The 21,729-nt window shown below is 39.2% G+C and overlaps 1 protein-coding gene across 1 annotated transcript in view; it reads right to left on the bottom strand.

Moving 5' to 3' along the window:
- GDA (guanine deaminase) overlaps positions 1-21,529 on the bottom strand; it is a 32,156-nt gene extending 10,627 nt beyond the window's left edge. The window contains exons 1-11 of the mRNA XM_014958487.1: positions 21,272-21,529; positions 15,775-15,863; positions 13,933-14,104; positions 11,294-11,381; positions 9,940-10,045; positions 7,178-7,205; positions 5,666-5,773; positions 4,555-4,662; positions 2,322-2,419; positions 1,450-1,517; positions 834-980 (exon numbers count right to left, since the gene is read on the bottom strand). Of these exons, the coding sequence (XP_014813973.1) occupies positions 834-980; positions 1,450-1,517; positions 2,322-2,419; positions 4,555-4,662; positions 5,666-5,773; positions 7,178-7,205; positions 9,940-10,045; positions 11,294-11,381; positions 13,933-14,104; positions 15,775-15,863; positions 21,272-21,394 (1,135 nt within the window). The 5' untranslated portion in view covers positions 21,395-21,529. The remainder of the gene's footprint in view (positions 1-833; positions 981-1,449; positions 1,518-2,321; positions 2,420-4,554; positions 4,663-5,665; positions 5,774-7,177; positions 7,206-9,939; positions 10,046-11,293; positions 11,382-13,932; positions 14,105-15,774; positions 15,864-21,271) is intronic.
- Positions 21,530-21,729: the final 200 nt, after the last annotated feature.

Below are 21,729 nucleotides of genomic sequence, written 5' to 3'. Positions count from 1 at the left end.
CTGTTTGATGATATTTTCATTACATCTTTCAAACTTCCATTTATAGTTCCCAATGGGTCTTTCTGACAACTACAAAAATGTTACACTGCCACATCTTCAGCAGGTAGTGAGCTCAATTCTGCTAACTGAAATAGTAATAAATTTTTACTTATGTGTGGATTCGCTCTCTGCTAAATCATAAAAGTTCCAAGAAAACTTTGTTAATTGTATAAATCAGCGTGTGCATACTGTTCATGACAAAACATGCTAGTGAACCAAAATAACCAATATACCACATCAGTATATTTTGCAGATGTAACTGTGCCTTAAACAACCATGGTGCATAACCTGTTTAAATGCTTTGTTTTTCTCTGAGGAGTGATTTTTATGATGTTCTGATTTGCTAGAAAGGTAGTGACAAACTGCTTCACTGAGAGTTCAAAAAGCAGAACCAAATTAGAAACTGATGACAAACAGGATGCATGATTTTATAGTAATTGCACAGCTTTTTCTCTAAATGCTGGGTGCTGAGAAAATAAAGTCTTTCCAATTGGCATGACAAACATACAAGTACTAATGACTAAGAAGTCTGAGGAACTTTGCAAAGAAAATGTACAACCCTGAAAAATCATTAAGATTCTATTATTAAACTCTCAATATCAATAGGAATACTCTTCTGTAATGAGCCTGGTATGGGTATGAGAGACCAAAGGATATCTTAGCCCAGCGGACATTTCAGACTTCACTCTGGCACCAGAAAATCTGTGAATTCAGCCACCATTTAAAGACAGGGAGAGATAACATCAAAAAGAGTTGGAGTTCTCTGTGTACATCCTAAAGAAATTTCTTCTTACCTTGGCTTCCTCCTAGAGTGGCTAGTTGAAAAGCTTCTTCAAGAGTTAGTCCTGTTTCATTCACTTTGTTGATCTGGAGGCTATTGGATGCCATCATTGTTTTCCTGATGGCATCAAGCATAGAAGCCGAATATCCACCTGCAACATCTAGAAGAGATGAGGCTCTTAGAAACAAGATTTGGGAACAATTCTCTAGGTTAAGTTTCTATGAGCTTTAATTAAATGTTACAATGTGGCAGATGTCATAAACACAAAAAGTTTCACTGCCAAACACTGTCTCTGAATGTATAATTACTAATAAAGGTGCTCTCACGTACAAAGTCAGGTAAATAGAACATAACACAGAATAACAGAAACCTTAAAAGCTGTTATTCAAGCCCTGTTCACTCTCATGACAGGAACAAAATTCTCTTGATTCATTTTCAGCTTTCTTTTTAAATAGTTTTGGGCCTGCTCTAGGTTTCAGTACTGTAGACTTCATTACTCTAGAAGCAGTAAGGAAAAAAAGCAGGTCCATGAGCTGAAGACATGGTGGCTTTTGATACAAACAAGTAGGCATGCTTTTGTGTATCTCAATGGTTTGCAGAAGTAACCGTTTTTACAGAACACTACTAACCTGTGCCAAGTCCAAGCTTTACATTGTGTTTCAGAACCTTTTGCACGTTCAAGACACCGCTGCGCAACCTGGAGTGGAAAAAGAAATGGGTTCTGTGTGACGTGCAGAGAAAGTACAGGAAGAGTGGGGCTTCAGAGCTGCTTCATGACAAAGGCTCTCAGAACACATGCAATAGATTGGGTTTATTAAACTGGGATAGAACATTTGCATTCAGACACATGAAAGATGCAGTTTAATCGCTAAAAATTAAGGCCTTTTTTTCTCAGTTAAAAACTCCCATAGTTGTATAGTTATGTCCTGAAAATGAGCTCTCAATATAACTGTGAAAAAATCCAAATATGATATAAAGTATATTGCAGAAGACAGGAGGTCATTTCATGAGTAGCAGTAAGTCACCACAAACAAGATATTGATTATGTTAAAGGCAAAATGACTGGAAACTTTCAGTACAGTATCTTGTCTGGATACCATACAGTATCTTATTTCTGCTTAACAAAAAGATAACTATATAGCCATTCCCATTTCCCCAAAACATATGTATACTTTGAGGGGATGGGAGATGGCCTGAATCTGCCATTGGTAAAGCAGTCAGAAGAAATAAAGTTTAACAAAAAAGAACATTTTACACATATATCTAGAGAGAGAGAGAGAGAATGAGAGAGAGATGACTATACTGGACGATCACAAGTCAGTCCAGAGTTTACCACACAGAAGTGGAGCAATAGTTGTCACTCTTAATCCAATATGTCACTTCTGTGGAACGGGGTATCATATACATAACCTTGTAATGGCTAGACTCAGGGTACTATATGAACAACAGCTACAACAGCTTTAATAAATTGTACACCTTTTTTTTTTTTTTTTTAACTTACGAAAAATTAGAATTGGGACAATGTGAAATTGCAGCTCCACGAAGACTAAAAAGTTTCAGCTCTTCTTCGGAAAGATAACAGGCATGAGCCATCACTGTCTAAAGAGAAACAGAATCAGCAATTAACTCAACATTGCATTTATTTCAGTGCCTGTGATTTTTGCTGCACTGCTTTTAATAGCCAAAAGGACAACTGTTACATCAAGGAAAATTAAAGCGCTTCTCGAATGACACCCTTGAAATCAACAAGGAAGAAACTCATTAACTTCAGTATGCCTGACATATCACTCTCTAAGCTCTTTTTCATTTATTAATGTAAGTAGATAGGGTGCTGTTGACTCTTGCAGTGACAGCTGTGACCAAAGAGCTTCCAGGAACAAAAGCAAGAATTCCCCAGTTGCCCTAGCACTATAGTAACCTCATGACTTATATTTTGTAGCTAACAGAGAGATTAAGTACTGGGAGATACAATAAGAACACAGAGATTAAATACTGTCAGATAAAACGGAAGATGTATGTACTCTTAGCATGTTTCCCATTGTCTCTTTAAAGGTTTGGACCAGGTAGAGACATAGATATGAATTATCTGTTAATTAAAATAATCTAATTTGTTATGGAACTGATTAATGACATGTCTTTCTTGGCCTTCCAACCTGATTTTAAAAATAAATTCACAATCAGCATACACAAAACACAGAAGTATAGGATAGTATCATTTAATAGCACATAAACCAATTATTACCAGACAAATCTACTTGGAATTACCTTATATGCCAAATGCCCAGTCAAAGAGAAGAGCAAGACCTCTGTTAGGCCTTGCCATCTGTTGATAAAAATAAGAGCAGCACAGGGACTGCTTCCACTGAGCATCTCCTAATAGCACTGTACCCTTGCTGTCTTTACTCATCAAGCTCAAATGTAACTGAAAATGTAATGACAATAGACACGTTTTAAGTTAAGGACACACATATGGTAGCTGCTGGACCATATCTCTGCTGATTTGCACTTCTTTTTAAAAAAGAAGGAAATATTTCAGCCACAGCTCTGAAAAACTTATTTTTGAAACATTAAAAAAAATATATGGTGTCTTACTTTTGGTGGTTTGGGAGGGGCGAAGATCTGCGGTTTTGTTATGTTTGTGTTTCATTGAATGCTTCCCCAAACAATCAGAAGCCTGGTACCAGAAAGCATTTTCAGTGCCCATTTTCAGTGCTGTGCATATCAAAGTCTGACAGAATTAAGACCTGTTTTTGCAGCACCAATATCCTCTTTGGTACACTGAAGCAACAAATCAGTGTGCATAGGACTATGCAAGAGAACAAAAGTTAATACTGTGTACATACTTAAGTAGTCCATATTGATTTCTCAGGTAAAAAGGACTGTAAATAAATAAATTATTTACTAGGGTACGTTTTTGAAGACAGAAATGCGAGTTCAGTAGCCAAATCCCAAGAAGTTCCCAGCTGTCCTTTGTAACTCTGAAAATTCTCTCTTAAAATTTTAAATCGATTTGACTGATGCTTAAGCGCCCTGCTGTTCATATTCACTCTTGCATGGGCTCTCCACTGTCTGATAAGATGAGCCGTGGCACTCCAACCTGTAATTGGTGTGGGCTGGTATCTGATCTGCTTGCACTTATCTCACCAGCATAAAGCTGGTGTGCCTCTCAATACTTGCTATAATCAGGTAATGAGATGAGAGTGCTTTTGGGCAGTCGGAACAGTAGAGTGTACCTGCCTGTATGTGAGGTTCACACACAGAACACAACAGGACAAGCTGATTTTCTGTAGGAAACTGCCAAAAAAATGAAGTTGGTCCTACCATAACATCATAGAATAAATCTTCAGGCAAAAGCAATGTGCAAGAACATTGTAATATAAGGGTGATTGGGTACTGCCCAAGAACTACCACCTCCTACAATGCCAGCTCTACTCAATCTCCTTCTGATCCCACTGCCCCAGTTCTTTTTGGAGCCCTTGGAAAATCAATCAGGGAGCACAAAATGCCTTTATTGCTCATTTCCCCTAAAATTCTTAGGAATAGTGTGGGCTTGTCTAAAGTTCCAGAATCTTGACCAACACCTGTGTAACAGAGAACATAAAACAAATTTACTTTCCCCAAGATGTCACTAACCTTGACAAAAACATACAAACTTTTCAGGTAACTACAGTTAACCATCATATTCTCTATGGGGATAAATCTAGGCTATGCTGTGGGAGTTTTCATGCAGCTACCTTGCTGGTAAGCAGCTTGTTTTTGTCATACAATTCAGTGTAATTCTGGTAGGCAGGAAACATGTTTTCCACAAGTTTGAGTTCTTCTTCATTCTCACTTATGTGACTCTGCAATAAGAAAATACAGAGCAATGAGTGCTTTAAACAGCATTAAACCTGACATTACAACTTTCTGAGCAACCCAGTGCTGCTAAAGATATAATGATAGGAACTAGTGTTGTAAAGCCTACAGTTAGATCTAGTCCTTGGGATTCTCTTTTCATTGGAGAGGTCCCTGGAACTCAAAAGAGTTCCATTTGTTCCTTTAGAAGTTATATGAGATGGTATGCCTGGACAGTCCATCCCAGGAGTTTGGTGACAATGGCACACTTGGTATTTGGCAAATGTTAAAATAATAAACAAAATAATACATATGACTGGGAGGTAGAAGAGAGAACAAGGATACCACACAGGGGACCCTGGGATCAGGGCAACAGCTATATAGCTGCTCCTTGTATCTTCAGATAGGCTGAATAATTCCCAGTCTCAGATAAAAATCTGATCCTCCAATATTCCCACTGGAGCACATATTTTCAAAATGCCTATTTTGCAATGGCAGAAAAATCCTAATGTAGCACAGCCTTAAAACAGTATTTGCTTAGAACTGTGTAACCAAAAAAAGAACACCTCAAAGTTCCAACAGTCCTGTAAGCTTTAAAATATGTCTTTTTTAAATACAGAAACTTCATGACACTGGAAATCCTACAGCTATGCTAAGAATGTTAAATAAGATACAATGATGAGTAATTGTTGACGTAACAACCTTGAACCAGGGAAAGCAACCTTTATCAACCCAAGGGTTGCTCTAACCTACCATACTGGCTGCTGCTCTCCTACTGACCATGGGCTGGGACTTGCTAAATTGTGCATCCTTCCAGCTACGAGCCTTCTCATTTCCTGTGCAGGTTACAGTGTTCTTTCAGAGTACCACTGATAATTTCAGAGGAATTTAAAAGACAGGCTCCAAGGTAAGAATGCGGTTTAAGTGCTTTGCTGAAATTATGAAAAATCCCTGGGCTGTATGCTATCTATCCAGACTATTTAAATTCTGTGCAGAGCTCTCAGACCTTACCTGTACATGGAGATCACGAGCCTGTGCTAAATCTCCAAGTGCAGACAGCAAATCCTCTGTGCAGGAAGGGCCAAAGCGGGGGGTTATTACAGGCTGTACCCTTGGATACTGAAAATATTAAAAAGACATGCTTGGGATTCTACATCTATATATCACTAACCATAATTATGACAAACATTTACACAGCAATTACATTTTGTCTCCATCACTTACTGCTTACTGCATCCTTGCCAACTCAAATTAAACTATATAGTAATTTCCTAATTTTTATTAGAAATTTAACCACAAAAATAGAGAATCATTTTTTTCTTCTGAAAGCAGTTTTAATGAACCTTAGGAAAGAAGTTACTTTCATTAGAAGTCCTTCATCAAGTCACTGAGATTTTACCAGACTTCAGGAGAAGCACTGGTTGTTTTTCCTATTTGCTGACAGTCCAGTATGCATTATGAGAAATAAGTCAGAGGAATGACCAGATGTTTTTCTGAGTACCACTTCTATGACTGACAAAGACATAACCATGCAAAACTGTAGAGTTCTGTAAAACCAAAGCCTTTTTCTTGTTCAGTCTTCTCCAGTCATGACAGAAATGAACGGTCCATACACCCCCCAGACAGGAAGATTAGTGGTAGTACCAGATACACTACATGGTAGGAAGCAGTGGAGAAGACACCAAGACTAGGGATATTGATGTTTACTTTACACCTTGCACATCTCGATTAAAATTGTCATTAAAAAAAGACAATGGCATTACAACTCTGCCTTCCGTCACAGGCAATAGTTGTGTATAGGGCATCATTGGAAGACAGCATGTGATTAACTTGGTTTGCAGTTTCTTATACCATCTCCCAGATACACAAAGCTCAGGACTTCTGCAGATTAGCCAACTTACTCTACTACATATGATTCAGGCATTAAACTCTAGGCATCTGTTCTTGAGTATTTTGAGATACAAATGTCAACAAATTAAGCCATTGAAAACAAAATGCTGATAAGAAAAGTATACCTGCTTGTAATACTGGAGTGTAAACCTCTGTCTTTACCTCAGGAGTATAAACCTAATTTATTTACAAACACACTGGAAGACATGTGCTGTCCCGAAATACTAATTTGGTAATGGATTAGTAAATGTATTGTAAAAACACTGAGTTCTGCTGGTGAGAACTTCTTTTTAGTCTATTCATATACTACAGAGTGATCAACTGACTTCCACTCTTCTTTAACATAAAATTGTCCTTTCTAGGAAGCCAAGTATTTTTAAGTCAATAGAGAACATGCACAGAACATTACTCTGCTGTGCTCTGACCATGTGAAACTGAAATTACACTGAGTCCCTTTCTCAACATCACTAGCAGAACATTTTTTAGACTGACGATATCTTTACAATGCACAGAAAGATGTGTATTTATTGATTTGTCAATAAGCCAGCAGTTTGTCAGCGGGATTAACTATTTCATATATTCACACAGCATCTTCTGAATACAGAAGTGAATACAAAGGAGAACTCTACTTACTTTCCTTTCCAGTAGTTCTTTAACAAACCTGAAAAAGGGTAGGAAAAAAAATCTGTTATAAATCTATCATCTATGTTATGAATTATGAAAAATATAGAAAATATTTACTTAGATAACCTATTAAGTATTTCAGACATGGATTAATTTTTGAAAGAAAGTTGGGCCAGATTCTCAGATGAAATAAAAAGAAGGTACACAATGAAGTCAGGATAGCTACACCAAATTATGCTAGTTGTGAATTGGACCCTGAATATGCAGAATTTTTTTCATCTGCAATAATTAACATTAGACATGTGGTAATTACTCTGAGGTCTCACTGAAAACCAAGTACATGTTACATTAAATTCATTGAAAACATAATTATGAGCTACAACTGCAACACTAGAGAAAAAAAAAACACTTAAATTTTCCATTAATTTAAATTACAGCATTAAATATATTCTATTATTTAAAATCCTGCTTTCAAAAGATGCTGCAACATTTCATACCTCACTTACAGTAGTCGCATACGTCCCCATTCACTTAAAGGACCCTTGATTTTCTGGAAAATGCTTATATTAATGTTAGCGTGTAGACTATCTACCTTATGGAAAACACAGTATAGATTTACCTACTTTGTTAAATAAAAGAAGCCACCTCAGGCACTTCTACAAAAAAAACCCCAAGCAATCAATATGGATAATGCAGATCAGCAAACAAAACATCCTCTGACTTTTCAGGAAAGCAATTCTTTGAGAACTCATATGCACAGTGTATGCAAATAATTTCCAAAGCCAGTTTGAGATAGGTTCTGGACAGGATCTCTCTGAATTTTTATGTCATGGTTTATGTTCAGAAAAACATGTAATTTTGGTCACAACAAAAACTGAATGAAATTTGTCAATTATCTCCAGATGAAAAAGAAAACAACTCTGGAGGCTAGATTCACAACACTGAAGCTGGTGCTAGATCACCTGCTGGAAGTGAGAGATCTAAGCCAAACTTCTGCAATGACCAAAGGAGTTTGAGACCACCATTGTCTAACTCTGAGAACCAAAATGCAATGTGAATTAGGTGTTGGCTGTTTGACTTTCCTCTTATTGATTCACCTGATATAATAATGAAAATATTCACTAGAGTAGAAACTGCAACTCAAGTATAACGCTCGGGTGATAATCCAAACCCTCTGGGTCGCTGTTTTCATTCTTTTTCACATTCTTTGAAGAGTGTCAGCATTTTTTCAAAACTAAAATACCCTATACTTTGTTGGGTTATGTAATTCTCTATGAGGAAAGAAGCTCAGGTTCCAACCACTGTCTTCTGTAGCAGAACAGATTTGAATGTGGCCTCCTCTTTCCAGATGACTACTACTATTAGTAGCATATAACATATTCTATATTTCAGTTCCCTAACTTTTTATTCAACCCTCTTTACAGGAGAAGGTAGATTCAAATTCTTGGCTTGAATTCAGGTTTAATGTATGAAGCAGTTGGAATTGTATATTATTTCCATGCATACAATACAAATACATCTGGAGGTAAACTGTAAAGAACTGAAATAAGTGTAAAACATTTTCTGGCAGTGTGACAGATCATTCTTAGGTTTAAAAAAAAACAACAAAACAAGAAAAAAAAAAAAAGAAAAAAAAAAAAGGTTGCCCTTCTGCAATTGTATTGCTGTGGCTCAGACCTGATGAGGCAAGTACTCCTGATTCACGCTGACAAGCACACAGCTCTCTTCTCTAGACAGCTCTGGAGTACCTGTGGCACACTCTCATCCGAGGCTGAGAAACACTTGTTATTAGCACAATCACATGAGAAGTGAGTTAGAGGCACAAGATAGGTATTTAAAGGAAAGCTATTCAGATTATTCTGAAGCTTTAAAAAATATCAGAACTGGAAGTTCTGCCACTTTCAGTCCCATTCAGCAGGACTCATGCTGTTAGTACAGCGCTACATGTTTTAAAAATGTCTTTAAATACAAACACAACTAGAAAGGCATGACCATTTCTAACTTTTACTGGCATTCTTCTAGCATGACTTGCAAAAATAAGACAGCAACTTCACACAAGTGCTGTAAGATGTTTGTATTACGGTTAGGATTTTTTCTTTCAGCATGATATTTGAAATATTTGTGAAGGTAAATAAATAGTCCCATAAGAAAAGCTGTATGTCTGCTTAAGTACCTTCTGAGCATGGATGCAAAAGGCAAGGTAAACATAAGATTCCAGTCTTGGGTCCCCTCTGCCATGTACATTGCTCTGATTTGATTCCCCCTCATTCTCTCCACTGCGAGTTAGAGTAATTTTTTACTGGTGCTGTGCTGGAGAGGAGAACCGCAGCATGTTTAAAATGGGGCATATGAACTGACTCCTGAAACTTGAATAAAGCTTTATCCTAAACAGGGGAACGAAACAGCTCAGAAGTTAATGAGGGCAAAGGAACCGATTGCCACCCCACCAACCCATGTCAGGTCACATCCCCTCCACAGAGCTGCGAAGGGAAAAGAGGAGGCAGAAAATAAACAACACACACATATTCTCTCCACACCCTAGAGCCATAGCTTCTCCCTTTCTTTAGAAGAGCTAGAGAGAAACCGCTTGGGCTGTGCAGCAACTGAGTATGCAGGAATTGCCAGAACTGTAGGAAACAATACTGTCAGAAGAAAAAAACTGTTCCTAATATACTTACACTTGTAAGTTATTAGTCAGCTTCACATTCACCTTTCAGATGTATGAAAGAGTCTTATTTCTAAAGGTTGCGCCATCAGTTTAATCACCTTACCTTTCTGTCTCTTGGACAGAGTCAGCAGTAATCTCTTTGTATCGTGGCACGCTGTCATTCATATCCATGCAGACTTTTCCAACAAATGCTCGTTGACCAAATTTATCTGTTGAGATGCATAAGAGTATAAAACTCAGAATCACTGGTTCTCAAAAACTGCTACCAAAGCCTGTACTGAAATCAAAATAGCAAATTCCACCCCAGTCAGCTTCATTTAAGATGGACAGAATCTATGCTCTTATCTTTGAGACAATCCGTGTGACTTTTAAGGCTAAAAATGAAAGAGAAAAAAACTCATTTAAATAGGAGTTGTCCTCTTCCACATTAGTAGCCAACTTTATAAATGCTGTAATGGAGGACTAGATTACTATAGTTTAGCCACAACCAGAATCTATAATGGTAATATATGTAGAAGACCACTGTGAAGTAGAGGTTAAGAAACATAAGCTTCAAAGTATGGTAGCTGTAGTGGATGATCACCCTGAGTGGAGAAAAGCCACAAAGCTGACTCCTTAAGAGAAAGGAATCGGGTTCCTAACACACTTCCCAAGTGCAGTTGGAAGAAGAAAATTACCAGAGCTATTTCTAGCCTCTTTCTTGAGATTTATCCATGCTAGGACTCAGAACTCCTGTAAGACTTGAAAGCATATAAGATTAAATTCTAAGCTTCTAAGCTTTTAAATGTGTTTCTAAATTAGATCTCTTTTGCCCACTTTTACTGAGTTGTTGAACACAACAGCTTCGAAGCTTCAGGTTTTCCCACAAAATCAGAAAGACTAGGGAATTTTTTTATGGAAGCTGAGATTCTCATTAAATTTCTCTGCTTTGGGAGCTGGCTGAGCCTTGAAATCCTGCAAGAATCATAACACTTTCAAACATCAGGCATTTGCAATGGTGAACAGAAGGGAGGGATGAGATCCTGACACAACTCCCACTGTTCTGGTTTTGGAGGGCGTGTGAAGATTTTTGATGTTGATTCTTAACTGAAACTCCAGAGTATCAGGAAATGAATGCACTAACTGCACCTCTTGTCACTCAGCCCTTTAGTCCTCAAATAGAAAAAGGACAGAAAGAGCAGAGAAGTGCAGCTGAAGAGCACCTCCAGCAGACCAAATTCAAGCTCAACCGGCAGCTGATTTGGGAATGAAGACACTGGCAGAAACAACACTAGAAGAGAGGCAGTTAGTGAACATGGGTAACTAGGGTGGATTTTGGGGACACAGTATGACAGATACAACGAATGAAAAACAAATTAGTAGAAAGACAGAGCCCGAGCTAGCCTAAACCTCCTAAGCTCTGTTTCCTTCAACTAACAGCATCTGCACAACATCCTTCAAAACTCAGTTAATCTTACCTATAATTTCAGCAAGAAGAAGAGAAGTGTCTGTGTAAATTGTTGCAAAGTAGCAAGCTGTAGTCGTTCCATTCTTTAGAGTTCGTCTCTATAAAAAGAAATCAGTTTCAACTGTCTGGAAAAAAAAATAGTCAAGCTGCCAAAATGTAGAACAGGCAGTCTGATTTCAAACTGCGAGAACATTTAGTTATTGTGAAATTGTGCAGTGAAGTGGGAAGGTAAAATATAGATTTTTAATTTCATAATAGCTTTTTTAAGTCTGAGTGTTAATACATAAAAAAATCCCTTCTAAATCCATACAGGATTTTAACAATGGATAACCACATAGAAACTAGTCTATATTTCCTTCACTCAAACTAGAAATAAATTCTGACTGTATTTAGAATACAAGCAACCAATTTATACAAGCAATGTGTCATTTCCTAGTTTTGAAAGGCTCTCCAATTTTCACAGTGAAGCACTGTTTACCTAACATTAGCAAAGCAAGGCTTTTGGGAAAAAGTAGTGGTTTTCATTTGGCCACCTGTTGTGGCTGGGAAAAATAGCCAGGCTTTAATGTATAAAACCCCCTTTGTTATCCCTCAGTACACAGTAACAAACTTCAAGGTAAAAGTAAGCCAAGACCAACTGCTCAGAGTATAATTTAATTATTTATTTAATTGTACCATTTGAAAAGAGAAAGTGGTTAATACCTGTTCATACTACATTTGGAGGACATAACAGTAAATGAAGAATCATTTAAAGTTGCATTAAGTCACAGTGAAATTTACAGCTTCACTTGATCTTTGGACTAATGCATACTATATTGACTACCAATCCAACATACAAGTTTACATTACATTTTTGGATTCTGGATACAATATAATTTGAGAATTTTATTATTTTTTTTTAATGAGATAGAAGGCACTACATCCAATGGAACTTTTGAGAATGGCTAGAGCTAATTATTTGACAAACATGAAACCAAGCTCTGTCTTTTCCATACAATATTAAAAGCAAAGATAATAATTAAAAATATGTCTTTAAGGATTCCTAAAATGAGTCTCACAAATAACAATGTCATTACTGAGACAAACTAGCTTTGTCTTTCTTAGCTTCTAAACCCCAGAATTCTCTACTTGTGGTTTCTTAACATCATTGTTTAATGAAATCTAAAAACATTCAGTTTCCAAAACATCACCATGAAGAATTGACTTTCCTAAAATTTGAGGGGCCAGAGAAGGTTCCAGCTAAAATCTGATAAATTACACCTAATTTGTTTCTTTTACCAGGTCTAGAAAGTGATTGTTGGAAACATAATTCTGATTTGAAAAAATTCACTATACTTTCATTACAACTCCAAAAGTTCGAAGATACCTATGAAACAGTATCTGCTCCCTGTAGGTTTAGTCCTGTTCTAACAGTTGAAGGTTATTATCAGCCCCATCAAACTTTGCAGAGCAACTGGTATTCTGCAGCGTTTGGGGGTGAAGACATTTTCCTGACCTTGTCCTCTCTGATACACATGGGGAGAGCCTAGCCATTGTGCTGGAGCTCCTACAACTAACTTCCACCTCTCACTGGCAGTTCTTTCCCAAACACCCTGCATCGTGAGTGCTGTAGCTGTGCAGAAGTCACCCTGTCTGAACTCGTGAAGACAGTAACAGTACGTCAAGGTACACAGCTGGAAGGTGAGATCATCTCTATGTTTTAAGTAGCTGAAGGCGCATGTAAGTCATTAGAGTTTATGACCAAGCTGTTCCTATATATTTTTATTATGGCGGTTGGAAGAAAGTTTTGTTTGGTTTTTTTTTTTTTGTTAAATTTGAGTGGCAAGGACAGTATAACTATTTATTTCAGATTCACTATGCTATTATTTTCACAACAGGTTGTCACAGTATTAGACAAATGCAAGGCAACTTACGCTGTCCAAATCATTTAATCTGTTGAAGACACTGAAGTCCACATATTTTCCTTTCATTGATACATTTCAGTTATAGGACAGAATCAGTATTCTGCAATGTGACCTAGCTGCTTATTGCTTATCAAGTGGAATTTGACCCAAAAGCCTTTATATTGCTCAGAACCAGTCTAGCTCAAACACAGTCTCCCTCTTTGTGCCACAATACCATTGACAGACTTCATCTAAGGCCCCTGCAGTGAAAGATATTCCTGCTACAAGGACCTCAGCTGTAGAAACATCATCCTTAATTAGTCCAAAACACCCCAGACTTGTTGTCACTGAGAAGCATTCTTCTCTTTCACAGTATTTGCAGAAGAAAAAGGAAACATCCTCTGAATTTTTTTTACCATATTTGGTTATTTCTGCATTGAGGTTGTCAGCTTCTGCTGGCTATCCTGGCTCTGAGAGTACTCTTAAATGTTGGCCATTGTACTCAGATACCAGAAAAGACGATAAACAAGTTCATTGTTAACCATATGATTAAATGACCTGTCTTATCAGCAAAAACTGATAAGTCCAGAAGTCCAGAATAAGACTGGAACTGGTAGGGGACAATCTTGGATGGCAATTAGAACTGTGGTTATGCTGCTGGTTTTATCTGGTTTTCACAACATTGAAACAAGCTCCACTATTTCTGCTGACCTTCTGAAAACGTGCATATATTTCACAGTAATAAAATGACATTTGCAGTACTTACAACAACCCTGGTGTACACTTCCTCTGCAAAATCGCTGTCTTTGTATTTGGCTTCTGTTGGGAATGTGTAGGTAGTCAACCACTGCATAAGAGGTAGATCTACTCTTGTGCCAGTAAATGAATACTGAGGGGCATGAATGTGTGTATCAACCATTCCTGGCATGAAGAATTCACTAGGGAAAGAAAAGATAATTATAATAGTCCAAAATGTCAAAAATTTTCTACAGTAAGTAGTTTTGCTTTAAACAGTATATTTGAGCAAAATCCACCAGAGCAAATGGCAATTACAGATTAACCTTCCCCTTTCAGGATCAGCCTATGAACTCCTACTGTACTTCTATCCATACTCCTGTTATGGTATGAAGCAGTTGAACAATAACTTTTACACGGCCTTATACATAGCTAACTGAGAGAAAAAGAGCATGATGAATCCAGTTATCTGTAATATTTACCCAGGCTAAATACCAACAAATAAAGCCAAACTGACTTAACAATAACTAAAACAATTCGACTGTAGAATCTACCTGAAAAAGGGAAGGGTTAAGCACAGTCTTGCTTCCTAGTATGGATATATTTGGAATGCCTCTAGCTGCCAGGACATTATAGTCAGAAGACTCTAACTTTCTATATTCCAGTTTTCCTCTACATTGTATATGTGTCTATATGTATATATTCGATCAATGAATTTCAAGGTTTAATGGAAGAACTGTGTCTACAAATGCAGACACAAATACTGCTGAAGAAAATCTCTGCTCAATATATTCACAGGAAAGGCATATTTACAATGGAACTGTAATACTGTTTCTTGTCATGTCGTGTTTCTGCAATAACAGGGATGACTGTATCAACATTACCAGGAAGTTGCTATAATTATTTTATTTTGTGCTGGAACTCCATACAGTTTAAAATTTCTCTCACTCCTCTGCCCTTCTCCCTGACTACTGAATGAACAGTGATTTCATCTCTTTGTAGCTCCCCTTCTTCCTGTTTTCTTGCATGCTAGAAACGCTGAAAGATCTTTCTCAATCTGATCCATATTCCCAGCACCTTCCATTTTCCTCAGGCTATTTCAAGTGAAGAAAACATCTGATGACTCATATATTCTGTATGATTATCCATCCAACAAACCATACAGATTTTTTTAACAACTAAACACTAAAATGACACTCCAGCTCTAGATTCTAAGCCAAAAGTCATTTATAGTTGTGCTGCTACATGCAAAGAATAGTAGGTGAAATCCAAAAACTATTTCTCTTCACCAGAAAGGTGGAAGATTTCATTGGCTGAAGAAAAAAGAAATGCCATACGGTTAGAAATCCAAGGCCCTGTGTTTAGAAGATTTAAATCTTCTAATTTTATTATGTTTTATTAAGGAGAGTGTCAAAGCCCAAACAACTGAGCTTTTCATCTGCAGTGTTAGTGTTACTTACATTTACTAAGTGTAGATTTTCGAGCTAGTTAGGCATAGCCTACTGCTAACAAAATGAATAGAAAATGTAATCTCAAGAAAGAATGCCATTTACTTCTGTAAACCCAGAAGAGGTCATGTATGAAAGCTAAATATGGCATTTTGTTCTGTACAATGTAAATCTGCCAGCACAATTCAGCCATGGCTTCAGTCCCAAACCAAGGATGCAAAAAGCACATAGACCTTCCAACCCTCGAAGTCCCATCCAGGATGCAGACAGCTCTTGGGTTAAGAGCTCTCACAGAGCTAAAAGGGACTTTTGCCCATGAGGTTGGGTTTAATGTGTTCCCTGCCAAAACGTATTCACAGAGATCACATTACTTTGTTCAGAGCATAAACTGTATTTGCTGAAATTAATCTAAACAAAGCACATACTGGTTACTCAGTTCTCTTATGTCAGACGCTTTGAAACCCCACTTCTTAGCCAGCTGCTCTTGCTGATCAGTTTTTTCCAAAAACACAATCTAAAAGAAAGAAAACATAGTTAGATACTTTAAACCTGTAATTTTTACATGCTTTACATGAAGGCAATATGAGGCATACCTTAAAACGGATTTTACACACTTACTGCAAAGGTGATAGGTTTGCATTGAAATACTTGCTCTTCCTGACTATCAAGTGTGATTTTGAAATACCTACTCACAATCCAGTGAATAACCACACCCTTTTTGTAAGTTGTAAGAAAATAATTAATTCTTACTCAAGTAACACACAGGCAGAGCTGCAGAGACTTCAGTGTCCACTGGCATTCCTGTAATGTACCAGCATGCTAGCAATACAGTTAGTCATTTCGTTCATTGTGGAGGTGTGTGAGAGCCTGATGGGAATGTAATTACAGTGTTCAAAACCAGAGGGGTCAAATTAATTGCTTTGCCTAGGACTGACTGGCACTGAGCTAAGCATTTTCTAATTTTCTGCTCTTGTCATTAATGTTGGTTTTTTTAAATTTTTTTTAAGTGCTGAGGAAGAGAAAGAAATTGAGGGGAAAATGTGGATAATGTTTTCATTTTCCAGAACAGACTAAAAGCATGTCTAAGATCTTTGCTTATTTAAAAAAAACTACAATCTGGACCCTAACTCAGACCCACTTGACTCCTAGAGGACATCAATTCTACTGCTGCTGAGTGACTGTTGCCAAGTCAGAATTTCAGCACGCTTTCTGTTCATCTTTGAATTGTATGGTATTTTAATCTACAACATGACTCTTGGCAGCTGAATGTTTAGGTCTTTAATTCTCTGGTCTGACAATAATAGGCATGACAACTCCCTATGAAACAAAAAGTGGGGAAGTCCAGGAACTGCAGTGCCCACTACAGCCTCCAGACGGGATCTGGGTTTCCGCAACACTTGACAGAGCAGAGGACACTGCTGCCTTCACTGGCCAAAGACTGGCCATCCAGGGCTTTCAGGAATTCTTGCCGAAACACAGGTTCTGCCAGAAATCATCTCATGGTATTCTAACTTCCTTGGCATAAGAGCTTGTTCCTCTAAGTTCAAGGGAGCAATCTTACTGCTAGCGGCATCCTTCTGCACACTGAGGGCCTGTATCACCCTCATGACAGCAGTTTCCCAGGTAGCAATTAAAAAAACACGCAAAGGCAAGATCAAATAGCTGTAAAAAGACAATAGGAAGGAACTTAAGAGAAAGATTAAGAGGACCAAAAGAGCGCTGTTTAGCAATCACTTGCACACTCCTTTTTTTATGTGTATGACATTACTTTTGCATTTTCTGGTTTTTCTATAGAGAAAATAAGCAAAGGCTGCTAAATTACAGAAAAAGTTTTTGGCTCCCTAGTCTTTCAAATGCACATACGGCATTTACTTTGTCTAAAGAGCAGATGTTTAAAAGTTTTAGTCAGAAAAAAAATCTATTAAAATCATACCATCTAAATAAATACCACTCTAGCAAAAGCTGCAAGAATATTGCAGTCCATTAATACTGCACATGAAGCAGCATCTCTCTCCTTCTAAAGAGGAATATAGCCAGCTTAATTAGCTGTATATCTGCAGAAGGCTTAGAGTACAGACCTACTGAAATTTCTGATGAGCAATAAAGAAAATGTCACTCAGATGCTGAAGTCAAAATGGTGCAGAATGAGTAATGTTAGAGCTGCTGGAAAAAAAAAAAAAAAAAGGAAAGGGAAGAGAGAAAAACATGAAATACCAGATGGCAAATTCTGGAAACAGGCGTTGCCATGGAAAAGGAGTGGCTATTATATACTGTTAGGGTGTAGATAAATAAAACACTTAAATCATGGAAGAATGAAGAAAATATATTTCAAGGGAACTGGACACATGAAATCAACCCTATACCTCATATCTTACCTGGTCAATCTGATCTAGTTAAAGATGTCCCTGCTTACCCGCAAGGGGGTTGGACTAGATGACCTTTAAAAGTCCCTTCCAACCAAACACATTCTGTGACTCTATGATTCTATGACTCTAATTATTTTTGAATGCAGCTATGGATGAATCAGCAAGACATCTATACTCTTTTCAAACTTCCCAGCAGAACTCCTTGGTAACCTAAGAGATGTTTCCTGTTGCTTCAGGATGCATTTGCTCTGGCCACCTTTCTAACACTGAATGTTTAAGGTTTTTGAGGTCCCAAGCTTGGACATTCACCTGCACTGGTCCATTAAATTAGTTCTGGACCTTAACACTGTAAAAGCAAGAAAAAACTCTATGGAAGAGTCACTACAGAGTCAAAAGAAGTGCACAGGCAAGACAAAGACCTTCAGCTTGTAAAGAAAGAAGTCAAGGAAGATAACCAGGAGTTTGGGAGACATGTACCACAAAAGGGCAGATCAAAGGTTGTGAACACCAGTGCCCAGACACTTTGATCAGTTCTGATGTGTCACCCGTATGATGAGGCTAAAGGATCCAAAGATGAGAAACTGACACCTCCCTACTCTAATGCCTGGCTGAGGCCTTTTGTTATTCTGAGAGATGCCCAAAGCTCCTCCATCAATGCATAGTTGGTCCACTACACTATGCATCAACCCAGACACAGTAAACCCTGACTGCCTCCAAGCGCTACAGCACAAATAACTTTGCTACCAAAAGAATGGAAAGTGAGCGGCACTGGCTGAAGAAACTCAGGGCTTTTTTTGATCCAACAACGCCTGTGTTACTTCTTTTCTGACTATGACATTCATAGATGAACATGATTAAGCAGTCCATCCTTCTTTCTCCTCCCAAATGCTTCTCTCCCCTCCTTGTTCCCACAATGATTATCTGACTTTTGCAGTTAAAAGGCATGATGCCAATTGTTTGCCTAGTTGCCAAAACCGGAATGTGAGCCTCTAGATGAGAGGCAGGAGCACTTACCAGACAGGTCCTGAACTAACTGCCCAGCCTACTGAGAAAGTCTAAGCAACGAATTCTAGATGGATGTTGGTGCCTTGGTACCTTCCTCCTTGTACAGCTTAACACATGTCAATTCCTATCCCAGCTGGCTAAAATCAAACATTTATGTTTGGCAGCACTTAATAATATTAATTCTTATTTCACAACTCTTGCTCTTTTCATGCCTTCAACAGGAGCTTTTAGCTTAATACTTGTTCTATTTACTTAATATTCTACTCAGCTAAGCTAATTACACCAACATTTTAAGTCACATTTTGTACCACTATTTTCTTTACCCTGAGGAATACTACTCTTTCTATTTGCCATTCCTCAAGACTGGCACCACACTGCTCTGCAAAGCAGTCAGTTAAACACAGACCTTATTTTGCTAACTTAAAGATAACTTGGGACATCAAACCTAACAGCATTTTCCTTGCTAAAGCTCCCTTTTCCTCTACAGGCAAAGCACACAGAACTGACATTTCATCTGTGGGCTTTAGCAGCCAAATAACTCCACATGCAGTGGGGGGGTTTGGACAGTGCTTCTGTCACACTGGTTGTATGCTCCTGTCCCTCAGGAGACAGGCAAGGACTCATTCTGGAGAACAGGACCTGCTGTTCACAAAAGCTGATCTGTTCACCCCATCAGAGACCATGCAAGATCCTTCCACAACAGAGTCAGCAACATGAGGCAGAAGAATGACGCCTATTTAGTTAAACTTACTTCTTTGGGAGTAATAATGAAACAGTTTTGGTGTAAATTGGACAACAAAGGTAAGCAATGTTTTAACCACCATGTCCTTGAAAAGCCAACTCTTCCATGATTCCAGCGGAAGTTCTGCAGGAGGTTAAATTATGAGTAATAGGCTAAAGGGTACTAAAACTCTTTGTATCGGATCCTAGAATAATAAAATGCCAAGAATTTGTATTTAAAAGATAAGAAAATTGAAGTCCTTGTTACTGTATTCTGATGGGTATTTTATTTTTGGACAACAGTGTTTTACTGGAAATTTTTTTTTTTTAGAACAACTGCATGGGAATGTGCCAGTTTATGCAAGGAAAACAACATTCAGTGAATTCTTGTCCACTAGGAGAAGGGAGGAGCATAGATCCCTAGGTATAGCTTACTAATGCATCTGTTTTTCAAGAAAATCACTTAGAGGTCTTGATTTCCTAAGGATGGTGAGCAGGGACCCTTTCCCAGAAACCACCAGCAGAGAGAGCAGGATGGGGTATGAGTTTCTCCCTCCTGCACCTGAGTTACACAAACCAAGACTTTTTTTTATTCATCTCTATTGTTTTTAGTTGACACCAGCCAATACATAGTTATACAAATTTTTATTTTCCTCCTGTACCTCTCATAGACTCTGCTATGCCTTGCAGGACACTCCTCAAGAGTGTAAGAGGGCTGTCTTTAAATAGGCCCTCATGGACCTGTATGAACAGAAAAAATAAACACTATAAGGGCTCAAAGTGTGTTTTGCACAGATTTTAAAGGCTACTGAAGCCTGACACACTGAAGTCTGTTATGTAGCAGCAAAAAGAAAATGACTTTTTTTTTTTTTAATGATAGATAAAGTACCTAAATATATTATGGAGTTTATAAGAAAATAGCACTGTATCTACACAACACGCACTGTGCAGATGAGTGTCACCTGTGATATTGTTAAGAGGATGATACAGCTTTCCTGCCAGAATCGATCTCGCATTATCAGTAAGTGTAACGCTTGTTTGAAACTTGGCTTGTACCACTGACATGCCCAACGTCAATATCTTCCTAACTCTTTGTGGGTATATGCCGTGTTTTTCTCTTGTGACAAGAAAAAAAAAGAAAAAGAAGAAAAAGAAAAAAGAAAAAAGAAAAAAGAAAAAAGAAAAAGAAAAAGAAAAAGAAAAAGAAAAAGAAAAAGAAAAAGAAAAAGAAAAAAGAAAAAAGAAAAAGAAAAAGAAGAAAAAAAAAAATAAGCCTCACTTAGGAGGCTGTGCATGAGTACCGGGGGTACAGTGAAATTACTCACGATCGTTATTTGCTACTGAGAGAATGACAAACCGGCTTGCGAAACTGAAAGAAAACCGCGATAATCTGGCAGAAAGCCTGGTCCGGGCGCACTGCTGCTGTGGAGACACTGAGCACACTTCAGGGACAGATTTCGTCTACCTGCAGACCCCTGCCGAGGAGGTCACCCACCACCCCGGTGATCTCCAGCTCCCGCGGGCACGAAACCCCTTCTCCGCGGCTCCCTCCGACAGACGCCCGACGACTCCCAGCGCCAAAATTTTCCACTTTCTCCCCACCGACGGGCGGAGACGGCCCTCACCCTCACCACCCCCGGAAAGGCACTCGGGACCCAAAAAGGGGCATTCTCACCCCAAGGCAGGGGGAGGCCAGGTGAGAGGGGGAGGCCAGGTGAGAGCGGGACACCTCTGGAGAACCACCGCCCCGGCGGGGCGGGGTCCCGCGCCTCCCCCGGCCGCCCACACCGGCCGCCCCCGCAACGCCCCTTCCCTCACCCCCCGCGCTCACCGTCCCGCTCTCGTCCACCCCCAGCAGGTGTCCGTGGAGGATCTCCATGGGCGCAGAGGCGCTGGAGTGCACGAAGGTCCCCCTGAAGACGTGGGCGAGCGGCGGGCGCTGCGGGGAGCCCATGGAGGCCTCCGACGGGGCTGGCTTCGCCGTGGCGGAGGCGGCTGGAAGCTGCCACCCAGCAGGCTGCCGCCCCTCGGTGTCTCCCGGTGCCGGCGGCGGCTTCCTGGAGAGCTGTCACCATTTCCCCACCCCCTGGTGACTTTCTCTTCGGGGAGTGGTTTCGGCGGAGGGAGGGCGGCAGGCCGGGCCGCCCCGTTCGCCTTCCCCTTCCCCGGGCGCTGCCGGGCGGGAGGTGGCGGGGGGTGCGGGGGTTGACACCCCCTCTTCCACCTCAAACCCGGACGCCCCCCCGACCCTCGGCGGGGATGGGTGCTCCGCCGTGTGCTTGGAGCAAC

Source organism: Calidris pugnax, unplaced genomic scaffold, assembly GCF_001431845.1.
Source record: "Calidris pugnax isolate Ruff unplaced genomic scaffold, ASM143184v1 scaffold360, whole genome shotgun sequence".
NCBI classification, from domain to species: Eukaryota; Metazoa; Chordata; class Aves; order Charadriiformes; family Scolopacidae; genus Calidris; species Calidris pugnax.
This window is presented reverse-complemented; position numbering and strand designations above follow the sequence as displayed.